The 13,028-nt window shown below is 32.2% G+C and overlaps 2 protein-coding genes across 2 annotated transcripts; one reads left to right on the top strand and one right to left on the bottom strand.

Annotated features, from left to right (window-relative positions):
• Positions 1–2,444: 2,444 nt before the first annotated feature.
• Positions 2,445–6,053, top strand: LOC108456524 (embryogenesis-associated protein EMB8-like). Its single transcript, XM_017755081.2, has 8 exons — positions 2,445–2,937; positions 3,024–3,152; positions 3,243–3,374; positions 4,506–4,648; positions 4,745–4,842; positions 4,915–5,009; positions 5,238–5,291; positions 5,620–6,053. The coding sequence occupies exons 1-8, from the start codon at positions 2,545–2,547 to the stop codon at positions 5,827–5,829; spliced, it is 1,254 nt and encodes a 417-aa protein (XP_017610570.1). The 5' UTR covers positions 2,445–2,544; the 3' UTR covers positions 5,830–6,053.
• A 1,863-nt stretch (positions 6,054–7,916) lies between these two features.
• Positions 7,917–12,096, bottom strand: LOC108454739 (probable lysophospholipase BODYGUARD 1). Its single transcript, XM_017753290.2, has 4 exons — positions 11,078–12,096; positions 10,663–10,991; positions 10,097–10,296; positions 7,917–8,389 (listed from the first exon to the last, which is right to left on the bottom strand). The coding sequence occupies exons 1-4, from the start codon at positions 11,652–11,654 to the stop codon at positions 8,062–8,064; spliced, it is 1,434 nt and encodes a 477-aa protein (XP_017608779.1). The 5' UTR covers positions 11,655–12,096; the 3' UTR covers positions 7,917–8,061.
• Positions 12,097–13,028: the final 932 nt, after the last annotated feature.

Raw genomic sequence — 13,028 nt, 5'->3', positions numbered from 1 at the left:
TGCCACTTGTTATAACATGACAAACCTATACAAACTTTTTGAGTTGAAAGCGGAATTTGGATGCTGTCGATCACTTCGAAGCTTCAAGATCTACAATACTTGCGTACGAAAATAAACAAACTGTATATTGAGCGATAAACTTTAGTGGTGCTATCATGATTTAAATCAATAGTCGAAACAATATATCCATAAAATCAATATGTGATTCAACTATCAACTAAATCAATTTGCATTTCATGTCTAATGTGCATAGCCTCATAGCTTATTTCATTTGACATTATCATCACATCTCAATTACATATATGTCATAGCATATCAGAAATCTATTCATTTTCTCACTCCTACCTTGAATCCACTAATTCATTTTTTATCCATATCGGCCTTCAGGGCTCGTTTTAACCGGTTCATACGATCTTTCACAAGCCATCTTTTGATACTTTAACATTAATATTTAAGATACACCGTTCAATATTAACATTTCATATCAAATGTCACATAGCATGATATATGTTTCGTGATCCCTATTTACCAAGCACAAACTCAAGATAGATACACAGATCATTCAACTATCACACTAATATAGTTGGCACCTAGTGTCTCATCGGTACATCCAAACTACAATATGCGCTCCGTGCCTCATCGGTATAAACCGAAGTAATAAATGTGCTTAGCACCTTATCGAAATGTCTGAAGTATAAAATTCGCTCCGTGCCTCATTAGTATAAACTGAAGTATAATCCCGTACACTAATCCTATGGCATGCTAACTATACCCGACTTTGCCTGAAACCATAGGATAACCAATGTTTTTAAACATATATACATGATTCACAATTCATAGTTTCATATGTAACCAATCATACCAAGCTCAATTTGATACATACCCTTTCACATCATCATATACATACCAAATAATGAGATAAGTAGGATTCTTACCTTAAGCAAACTAGTTGTAATAAGGCATGCATACATACATACGTACATATGTATATTGATTTCAAATCATGAAAGCACAAACCGTAATAACTACTCATCTCGGCTCTCAACTTTTCGAGACGGCCCGACTTTGTCTTTAGTTATGTATGATAATTCAAGTATGGAAACGATATTACTTCTCACCCAATCACATGAAAACACATAATTTACCATAATTTATATTTTATTCGTTTTAGTTCTTATATCTGAAATGTTCATATTTTCCAATATTTAATATAGAATCAAAATCAAATTTCATAATCTTTCATTGGGGATCCTGTACTTCTAATCTATAACATAAATTTTTTTAACAATTTTCAGTTTATTCAATTTAATCTCTAACGTCACAAAATTAACTATCAAGCTTAGTTAAGTTTCTAATCACTTTCATCACTTTTCACTACCTTCTTAGTCTTAACATGCTCAAAATTCATGCTTCAAATTCTCATCAAAATTAAGCTCAATTTCATCAAATACCCATTAATGACAATTTAATAAACATTTTACAATTGAAAAATCTAAGGCAATGGTAAGCTTAATCAATCTTAGATGATCACGAAAATATAAAAATTTCAAAAGAAAAACATGTTCACCTTAGGGATTTTGGATCAAATTGTAAACAAAGCGAAAAGAAAAATTCTTTCTTTCTTCTTCCCTTGGACGACCAAAAGAAAGAAGATGATGGCTTTTATTTCCATCAACTATCATTTACTATATTAATTACTTATTAAGCACTCAAGCATTTTCTAAATTAACATTTAATAACGATTATACTTTTACAATTTATTTTATGCATTATAATTAATTATTTTCTCGATTTAATTTCTCGATCATTCATTAATATATTTTCACACTAACTTCAGAAATTATTCTATTCATATTTTCACTAACTCAAATTATGAAATTAAATTTGAAATTACATTTTCGACACCATAAAAATTCATTGTAATAATGATATTATTAGTTATTTCAAAGATTGAGATGAAATTTTCCTAAAACCACATATTTCAACACAAAATTTAGCATTGGATGAGTTGAAAAGAATTTTTTCAAAATTCACATAATTATTTTTACAATTTTTAATAAAAATATTAATTAATAAATAAAATTATAAAAATAAATCGACTTGTAATAAAGAAGCTAAAATAAAATTATTGTGATAATCTTGTAATAATGTATTTATAAAAAATAAATGAGGCTAATGTTGTTTAAATTGAGCTAAAATAATAGGTCATGTTGCTTGTATTAATAATCGATTAGAAAGAGAATTAAATTAATTACTCTATAAATATTTCTAAAATTAATTTCTTATTAATTTTTAATAATTTATTTAATTAAACTAATTAAATAAAAATTGATGGTATGATTAATTCAACTATAATAAAATAATTCTATAATAATCTTTTATTTGATTTCGTAACTGGAAAGAACATTATATTATATTAAATGTGGTGGCGCGTGTGTATATATATGCAACGCAGACAATAGCAAAACAGACTGCGTCTAGTTCTGGTCCCATCATTGGTGGATTAAATATACACACTCCCCTCGTTTTCAACATCCATCCCACATGGCCAAACTCTCTTCGGGCCCCACCTTCCCTATCTCCATTTCCCGCCACACATATCACCACCGGGTCACTGCCTGCCACGTCGCCACTCCCACCACCACAACTACCATCCCATTCGCCGATCTCCACCCATCACTGGAGGTCATAGGGGGAGCTCGCAACCGTTTACTCCCAGCTCTCCACTCCGCCCTCCGCCATCCCTATGACCCTTTCCCCTTCATCGCTTGGAACCCACACGTCGAGACCATCTTCGCTTCCTTTTTCCGTTCCATTCCCGACGTCAGGTTACGCCGTGAATGCCTCCGTACCCAAGACGGAGGTACCGTCGCACTCGACTGGGTCGCCGGCGACCAGTACCAACTCCCTCCTGATTCTCCGATCCTCATTTTAATGGTAACACGAAAAATGATACTAGCAAATCATGTGATCCAAGAAACTTGGAAGCTTTATTTTGACTTATTTTTTTCTCCATTTTGCAGCCGGGTTTGACTGGAGGAAGTGAGAATTCATATCCTAGACATATGTTAACTAAGGCAAGAAGTAAAGGGTGGCGCGTTGTGGTTTTCAATAGCCGTGGCTGTGGCAATAGTCCAGTCACCACTCCTCAAGTAATGATTCTTTTCTGCTGCTTCGTAAAAAAGATTTGGGAGTTCGGGTTTTTTTTTTTTTTAATTACATATACATGTTTATACGTGCAGTTCTATTCAGCTTCGTTTGTTGGGGACATGCGTGAAGTAGTGGAACATGTTAGTGGTATATACCCAGAAGCTAATTTGTATGCTGCTGCTTGGTCTCTTGGTGCAAACATTCTTGTTCGGTATCTTGGTGATGTAAGATAGCAACATAAATCTCCCCAACAGACACATATATAAATGTTAAAATACTCTTTGTGATGAAACTTTTTTTTTTTTTTTTTTTTTGCTTTAGATTGTTACATTTGATGTGATCGGTAGAAATGTTTTTGCATTGTTCACTAATTATGTTCAAAATTTCTAATCTTGTGTTTTATTGAGGTAGCTGCGGTTGGTCACTTTTAGCTCGTCCGAGTGTATGCATTTCACGATTTTTTTACTGGAATTTCATTCTTTCAAAATGGATTCCTTACTTGGATTTCAGATTAGGGAGGATTGTCTTAATGATTCTTGATTGAACATTCATTTGGAAACTCCACCCATCCAACCAGAGTAAAATATGTTGTTCGTACTCGAGTGTGAGTATTAGATATTGTTGACGGAATTGGCTTCTTCAAAAAAAATTTTAACAGTGTCATTCGCCGTGCAGCCAACCAAATTCCCAACAATCAAAAATTTTGTCCCTATTCTAGAGTTTTGTCTCTTGTACTTTGCCAAGAGTTAGTATGCCATGAGCGGCTACCCTAAAGGCTTGGTCCAGGAGTGTCTTGACCATATGTGAGTGGCTACTCGCCAATGGGATGTGAGCATCTCACTCTAGTGGAATTCGAACCCCTGATCTATGGCATATAAGTCACTTGTTGTGGAAGATGGTTCACCTGGGCTACGCCCATGTACGGTTGAGGCACTTCCGTCTTTGTGAACCAGACCTTCAAGGCAGCCGCTCACGATAAGTTGGCTCTTAGCAAAATTCAGGAGACAAAGACAATACCTTCGATTGTTAGGATTTGATTGGTTGCTCGACAAACAACACTTCGAAAACTTCTCTCAAAAGAGCCAATCCCTCAACACATGATTGTTCAACTGTTTCCATGCTTTTGGGAGTAGATCATTTCCCATACCCGTATCTAAAAATGGGTCAAACAAAAGCAGTTGAAGAAAAACAAATAAATCGGAACAACATAGGTGACAGATTACAGTTAGTTACCCTCTGTCTTGTCATGTTGAAGTTGACACTAATTTATGCTTTAAATTGTTGTTTTTAATCTGATTTTCACACCGGTTTTAGAATATGAAAATTCTCTACTTCATCTGTTCCTTTGATTGCAGGAATCTCATGCATGCCCTCTTTCTGGTGCTGTCTCATTATGCAATCCATTCAATTTGGTCTATGCTTTTGAGGAATTCACCAAGGGCTTTAACCGAGTTTATGACAAAGCGCTTGCTAGATCCATCCGTAATATATTCAAGAGGTACTTCTCTACAACATGCTTTTGTTTGGTTTCCGCTTTTATCAACTCGATATCCCGGTTTCCACAGTTACACTTCAATCTATTGGTGTTCTACAGGCATATTCTCCTATTCGAAGATATCGGGGGTGAATATAACATTCCCTTGGCCTTAAATGCACGACAAGTTAGGGACTTCGATGAAGGATTAACACGAGGTATGCTCGTAACTGCGATTAGGGAGTCTAACGAAACATGGTTTGCTTATATCTCTCTTTGCTAGCTTGCAGTTTCCTTCGGCTTTAAGTCATTGGACGAGTACTATTATAAGGCGAGCTGTTTTCATTCCATAAAACATGTTCAAGTACCATTGCTCTGTATCCAGGTGATATATATTGTTCAATATCATCTCCATTAAGTTGTTATTTCTATGACATACATTACACACTCCGACTCAGGGCACAAGACATTCGATGCCTCTACTTTAATCATCCGTTCATGTTGCTTGTCTTTAAACTATAAGTTTGTGTTTTTGTTCGGTTCGGAAAGGTATGTTCGAAAGGGAAATTTCGATAACAACGTTCGACTTATGTTTTAAAAATGTGTATTGCAGGCTGCAAATGATCCAATTTCACCGGTTAGGGCAATTCCTCGGGAAGAAATCGAGGTAGGTCGATAGCTCTGTACGTTATCGAGCTATTTGTTCAGCAGTTTTCTAACTTGATCATTTAAGCATTCTCATGGAATGGACCAAACATGTACACAAACCTCCATTTTATCGTGTCCCTTTTCACCATATCCGGTTGGTCAAGGCTTGAATTGAGTTATTCCCTCTCTCGTTGCTACGGGACATTATATATTACATTCGAAAATGAAACAGATGGCTGTGTATTCATATTGAAGAATGTAATCCTGCAGATAACAATATTGAAGTTGACATATGCTCTTCGTTCTTAAACACTATTTCTAATGAAAATGTATGCTTGTTGTCTCAGGCAAACCGGAACTGCTTGTTAATAGTGACACCCAAAGGTGGGCATTTAGGTTGGGTTGCAGGTGCTGAGGCCCCGTTAGGAGGTCCATGGACCGATCCCGTAGTGATGGATTTTCTCGAGCATTTAGAAAGAGGTACACATAAAACTGTTGAGTCTTCTACTGGCCCATTAACTGTTACTTCAAAGAACTTGCATCATGCAGAAGTATAGCAAGCAAATCATACACGAATTCTGATATATCATTACCGATTCGATTATGACGATTAAGTTTCGATGTAACATAGCTGATTCATTATATCGAACTAGTGTAAGCTGTTCTATCAATGGCTGAAAATTGTATCCTAAGGAACTTGTATGATGATGATGATGGTTGATTGGTGCTATGAATTCCATTTGGGGATCAAATGAATGATAAAAGTTCCCCTTTCAGTGGATCTTTTATGTGGAATGTTGAACCACCTTGTACCATGTAGTGTTGCAGCAAAATGAGTTAGAGCTCGGCTTATACAGTTATCCTTAAAAAGATGATATTTAAGGAGTTCCGATATTTAAGCTCTTCATTTGCCAACTACACTTCTCTTCTTCAAAGTTGATCTTTGAAATTATCCAGTTTTAGATTTTTTTTTTTTTGGATAGAATCAAGGAATTTTAAAGGTCCATGAAACTAATTATTTCGGGGCTTGTGCTTGTCTCTTTTAACGATATTTTTTCTAGTGTTTGAACTCGAGTTTTCTTTCCAAGGATTCGACGTGCTTTACTACTGCACCCAATGCAACTGAACTATTAGTAAGTTTACATTTTAAACACTCAACTCCCAAAAGTTACAAAATGGTTATTAAACTATTCAAAAGTTTTTATTTAAGTTACTAAACTATTCAAAAAAATTTATTTAGGTCCCTGTTAAATTTTTTTCTAAAAAGAAAAGTTCAGCTAGCAAGCTTCAAGGGATATTTGACGATCGATACGGTGGAATAGTAGTCATCGACAAGTAGAAAACATATCTTAAATTCAAGTCTATTTGATGATCAATGTCATAGATATGAGAAGAAAGCTGTTTAGATCTTGGTTCGCAAATTCATTATGTTTGAAGTTGTTTTACGACCTTTCAATTGTAGGTAGTAAGAATATAGAATACCATACAACATCAATTTTACCTGCTTGTAACTTAAATAAAAATTTTCAAATAATTCATTAATGCTAATTTATCCAAAATGTTAATATATGATTCTTAGCAAAGATGTCAACCTAGATAAATGTTAAAAAATCCAACCATTATTTCATTAGATGGATATAATTTTTGTATAATTCAATAAATGTATTACCACCTAAATAATAATATGTATTAGTGCATGTGAAAAATTAAATTAAAATTAAAGTTTAAATGTTTATATCTTATTACATAATAAATTAAAATTTATATATAATTTTAAAATCTCTTTCTGAAATCTATATAATTAATAAGTTAGTCCAATTAATTTAAAATTATTGAATATTGATTTTCATGATATAAATTCTAGTGAAGGTAAGTAGCCTAACATGGCACTGACTTATTGCCTCATTACCTCATCTTTCACATGGCTATTGTGAGAAAAGAAAATGATGTAATCCTACCCTTTCATTGTAAAATACTATATCATTAATTTAAAACATAAATAATTTTTAATAAATTACTAGTTAATTCAATTGAATTTTAACTCGATTGGTATTAGTATTATTGTTAATGCAATAGGAGGTGGGTTTGAGTGTGTTGAAGTGTATTATCTTCCTATTTAAGGGTTAGGGAGGGACTATGGGTAGTTTTAGGTATTGTATAAAAAAATACTGAAAAATCCACCTCTTTGAATATATAAAATTATATATTTTATTTAATTATATTTTTTTGTCACACAAACTATGAAAAGTTACAAAATAGTTATTTAATTATTTAATTTTATCTTTTTATCAACAGTTAACTGACGTAAAAATGGAAACACCAAAAACTGCAAGATAGTTGGGTGATAACTTTTTTATAATTGGGTGACAAAAAAAACATAATTGGATGACTAATAATATAATTTACCCTTAATAATTTAATATTCATGTAAAATTATATAACTATTTATTTACAAAAGTCAAAAAGAAGAAGAAGAAGAAGTTGCTCAATTGGCAGGTTTTTAATTTGAAAATTTGTTCTTATTCAATTTGATATATATGATTACAAGTAATTTAAGCATGTCACATGGCCTAAAATATAGACATAAATTCACATCTCTTGGATCTAATGTCATCTTTAACCCCACTTGATCCAACACAGTTAATTCAACCCTTTTTTTGGGTTAAATTTCTTTTATCAACATAATATTAGAAAAAGGATTAAAACAAGAAGATTCAAATCTTTATCATTTATATGTGAAACGAAAACTTTTTAACCATAATTTTAAACAAGTCTCGATAGGTTTTTAATTAATTTTTTGTCGATTTCTTCCAAATTTCCTCAAGTTCCCTGGCGAATTCTTTTTGTCGACCAACAACGATAGTGATGTGATCTTTATTTTCGACAACCTTAACTCGAGCACGAGGGATTCGTCTTTGAACATTGTAGCTACATTCGAGCGGGATGACTTCGTCATCCTCGCCATGGAACACAGTGACTTCGCAGCTCAACCTGTCCCGGATGACGTCCAAATACCGATCGAGCTTTCCAGAGGTGCCGAAAATAACGTTGTGAAGTGTATGCCATGAGGCTATATGGGTGTGTCGGATGAACCCTTCAAGCAAGAAAGTCCTAATCCTGGTAAAACAACATTAATAATTAATTAATAGTCGTAATGAAAAAGACATAATGATTATTTTTTTATCAATTTAATCTTATTCCTTAAATTTTATAAAAATATAAAAAAAAAACTCAAAACTTAAAAATATATATAAAATTCATAAAATTTATGAAATACGCATGAATTATCATATTTAAAAATTTAAAATTTCAGTCAATATTTTTATTTAGAAAAATCGATTTGACTCTTTTAAAAAATTAAAAGTTAAACTTAACTAAAAAGAAATAAAGATTAAATTGATAAAATAACATAAAATTAAATTTAATATTATACCTATAAAAAATGCATTAAAAGTGAATAGACAAGGGTAGATGATGACTCAGTAGCATAAATTAATGAATTTCCATGTGTAGAGAGAGACAGGGGACGGCAGAAACCCTAATAAATGAAAATGAACCAAATTAATTTCTTACATTAAAACGTTTGTCCCCGTCAACTTGTGACTTCAATTTGAAGGTTGGACTGAAAAAGTCTTAAATTTAAGTTTGTGAGTTGAATTTGAGTTAAATTCAAATATATTAATATTTGAATTTGTGATTATTTTTTACATTAAATATGATTAATTTAATTTTCATATAAATTTAAATTTGAGTTTTAATCAAATTCAATTAGATTTTAAGTTGAACTCAAGAATTTTATGTAATTCAAATTTGATTAAGCTCGAATATGTATAAAACACTAAGCGCAAGTAAACGTAAAAGGGACCATTTTGAGCAGTTGCCATTAAAAGCAATGAACTTCTGGACTAGAAAGATTTTTGCATATAAGGGGCAAAAGTGAAGTACAAGCTGAAATTGACAAATTTCTTACCTAAATTTATTTGGACGGTGAGAGTTTAGGTAATGGTGAGTACTGCTCCACGTGTAGGGCAGCTATGGTAGGTTAAATGAGGTTGGTTGGATGGAAATTTGTGGGTTTATCATCGAATTTTTCATTTTTTTAATTGAAGCTTTAAGAAATAGAGTTTTTAATTTTTTTCAAGGTTTAAAGTTTAATGTCGATGCTTTAATTGGAAAATAAAAAAGATAAAAATAATAAATTCAAATCACATGTTGAATGTGACCATTATACAAAATGTTAGAGGCAAATCATTGATTAAATGGTACTTGTTGGACAAAATTTCCCAAATTCGACGAGATTTTATTGATGGGAATGATTTGATTCATATTTTTTATAAGAGATTATATTTAATAAATTAATAAATAATTTTAAAATTAACGTAAAATTATATTTTTTAATTTGTGTTGTTTTATCATTTATTAATGAAGGGATGTTCGGAAATTCAAATGACGGAAATTATTGAGTAAAAAGACTCTTATACGAATAGTTAGATTTTGTTTTGTTTTATTTTTTTCAATTAAAAAAATAAGTAAACTAGTCATTGTACATTAGATTAAAGAGCAAAATGATCATTTTTGTTAATAATTTCATCTATTTGTATTGTTAAAAACTGGCATGGATGATGAAATAACCAAATAGCGACACATGTCGTGCCACATGTATCTCATGTTGAGGTGCAAGGACTAATTTTTAACAGAAAAACTAATTTGCTCTTTGATCTAATGTAAATGGACTAATTTGTCCATTTTTTGAGTAAAGACGGTAAAATGTAATCTAACTACTAGTACAAGCCTCCATGGTACTTTTATTGAAATTATTGTTACCTGTTTCCAGTAATTATTTTGATGAGAAAATCCCACAACCGATGATTCTTGCATAAGACCAACGAAATCGTCCGAGCGATGTACTGATACCAACTGCCAACGGAAGCACAAAACGCCATTGGTGGCCACACTCGTCGCGGCGCCACTCGTCTCATGGCATACTGCGTCGCAGATTCACCTTTCGGGACTGGATAATATGGCTGCCATTGCACAATTTCACAAACATATTTTTCTCAAACAATTGCAAATGGTAAAAAAATAATGAAGGGTAAACTACATACCCGAGTTCATTAAACTATTAGTAACTTTATGTTTTGGTAATTGAACTTCAAAAAGTTAAAAAATGGTCATTGAACTAGTAGAAAATTTTCATATAAGTTTCCATTAAAGTCACTAATGTTTAATGGCTTAAATGAAAATTTTCGACTAGTTTAGTGATCGTTTTGTAACTTTTTAAAGTCGAATGACTAAAATATAAATTTATTAATAGTTTAATGACTTTGAGTGTAATTTGCTCTTAAATGAAAAACAAAGGATATATATATTGTATATATAATTATAATTACCGGTGCTAACAGCGTGAGGGACTTGACCGATTCCGGGTGTTTAACGGCAATAGCTAGTGCCAAAATGCAGCCTAATGAATGTGCCACAATGTGAAAAGATCTTACACCATAACCTTCGAGTACCGATTTTTCGATCATGTCGACATGTTCTCGCAAAGTATAAAGCGAATCGTTCGGCTTAGGACTCCTCCCAAAACCCAGTAAATCAACAGCCAATAACCTGTAAATCGATTTAGCTTTGCTTGAAAAATTTGGGAACAAAGTTTCAGTCCAAAATGCTGATGACGAAACAAAGCCATGGATGAACACCACATCTTCCTTCGCTTGATCTGATATCACAAAAATACAAAGCGTTAATCACATTTAATATAAGCTAATCTTTTATTATATGTTAATCTGGAACAGATATATCTACCTTTTGGACCGTCGGATTTAACAAAGAGGGTACGTTTAGTGGAATAAGTCCATGAATTGCAGAACTGACAATCACAATCGGACCAACGAGTAATGGGGTATAAATACTGCCCTATCATTCTTCCTTGAAGCAGTTTAACAATGGTGGAGTTAATGGTGATCGTTGATCTTGTTGGTTTTTTCTTCTCCGTTGATTTTGTGATGGTGATGGTGTCGAATGTGAGTTTTTTGAGCTGGTTCGAGACTTCTGTTACGAATGAAGCACGTGAATAAAGTGTGTCTGAAATTTCTTCTAACTGGAACTTGGTTGAAGTGAGACAAACAACTTCGGACTCGGTTTCTCCTTGTTCCGAAACAATGATTTTACCGCTACCGTCTAGGGTTGCCGCCGAGTAAGAACCAGAACTAGGGTTCTTCCATTCAGATTCAATGCAGAAATCAAGGACTTTGTAAACAAAACATAGAACAAAATCAAGTATGTCAAGGAAACAAAACACGATGAAACTAAGAACTATGTTCAGAGCGCTTCCTACTAATGTTAAAACGTGTCTGGTTTTACACATTACAGAGAACTCCATGGGAGAAAAAAAGACAAAGAAAAAGACAAAATAGAAAAAACAGAAAGACGAACAATGTCTTGTTTGTTAACCTGAAAGGCAACAATGATGGAAATTAACATATATTTATATGGGGGGTATTTAGTAGTAAGTCTAATAAGTGTTTTTTGAAAAAAAATCCGCCATGGTCGACATTGGCTTGACCTTATAAACACAGAGAAGTACACTTTTGAGTGAAAATGGAAGCGTGTGAGAGACAATGTGAGAGAGACGGAGCAAAAGACCAAACAGAGTAACAGGTGTGGATAAATGGGTTCATTGTTTCATTTTAAAACATCATTTGCAGGCCAAAAAATTTAATAAAAAGAAAGTAGTTGGTGGTTGAGGATGAAGAACTTTAACTGTTTCAAATTCTTCCCTTTTTGCCAAATATTTGGCTTAAGCTTTCTTCCCCATACCTTGCGCATACAATGATGTTCTTTATATTGGATGGAACCTTTTTTTCTTGTAAGAAATTTGGATTTCACAATTTATAGTATATTTTTATTTGTAAATTTAAAGATCAATAAGGTAATGACACAAGGTTTTAATGGGTGGTAGGTATATCACGTAGATTTATGTTAACGTAGGTATACAATTACGTAATTTTACTATTTTAATATTTATATTTTTTAAAATTAAATTAAATTAATATTATTTTTAGATTAAAGTGAAATTTTATTATTATAATTTTTAAATTTTAAAGAAGTTAAATTAAAATTTTTCATTTTAGGGAGTTGAGGCTCTTGTCATACCCTGAATTCCTCACTGTTTATAAGTTTATTAAATATTTAATGAGATTTTGATTTAAGTGTAAAATTAAATTTTTTAAAATTTTGAGATTTGTTGAGGAGATTATTTTTTTGAGAGAAATATTTGTAATGTTGGATTGTCTCTAGCAAAGCGACTCTTTTAAAAGAAATTTTTATAGTGTTATCCATTGAGGCACCAGTCAAATCATCAATAATATCATTGTATTATCTCTATGTTGAATTTTTTTCTCTTCTTCTATCGAGAGCTGTGTACAATTTATGAAGGGGATCTTCCACTAAATTTAAGTAAACTGTGTATAATTTTTAAAGAAAAACGCCTTCTTTAATTTATATTTTATAGGTTTAAGTTCTACCAATTTTTTTCAAACTTAAAATTAAGTTGGATTAAATTTCATCTTATATTCAAACCTCTACATTTCATATTGAAAACTAAATTTTTATCTTTTGCATTTCTCTTGTGAATATAATGTAATCTAATATATATATTAGGAATCATATTATTAAATAAAATTAATTAATTTTCAATTCGATTAATGGTGAGCAGGAGGCTAGTAGGGCTTGGCCTCTAAAATGTAAAACCACG

The sequence above is a fragment of the Gossypium arboreum genome, chromosome 11 (genome assembly GCF_025698485.1).
Source record: "Gossypium arboreum isolate Shixiya-1 chromosome 11, ASM2569848v2, whole genome shotgun sequence".
NCBI classification, from domain to species: domain Eukaryota; kingdom Viridiplantae; phylum Streptophyta; class Magnoliopsida; order Malvales; family Malvaceae; genus Gossypium; species Gossypium arboreum.
The sequence above is the reverse complement of the archived record's forward strand: the minus strand, read 5'-3'. Positions and strand labels throughout refer to the sequence as shown.

Bases quoted from the DNA above. Each gene is read 5' to 3' on its own strand.
- LOC108454739 (XM_017753290.2), bottom strand. From the start codon at position 11,654: ATGGAGTTCTCTGTAATGTGTAAAACCAGACACGTTTTAACATTAGTA. The intron at 10,297-10,662 runs GTAATTATAATT...GTGCAATGGCAG, and splicing joins CCCTCACGCTGTTAGCACCG to CCATATTATCCAGTCCCGAA. The intron at 8,390-10,096 runs GTAACAATAATT...TTGTTTTACCAG, and splicing joins AAAATAATTACTGGAAACAG to GATTAGGACTTTCTTGCTTG.
- LOC108456524 (XM_017755081.2), top strand. From the start codon at position 2,545: ATGGCCAAACTCTCTTCGGGCCCCACCTTCCCTATCTCCATTTCCCGC. The intron at 5,010-5,237 runs GTGATATATATT...TGTGTATTGCAG, and splicing joins TACCATTGCTCTGTATCCAG to GCTGCAAATGATCCAATTTC. The intron at 5,292-5,619 runs GTAGGTCGATAG...TTGTTGTCTCAG, and splicing joins TTCCTCGGGAAGAAATCGAG to GCAAACCGGAACTGCTTGTT.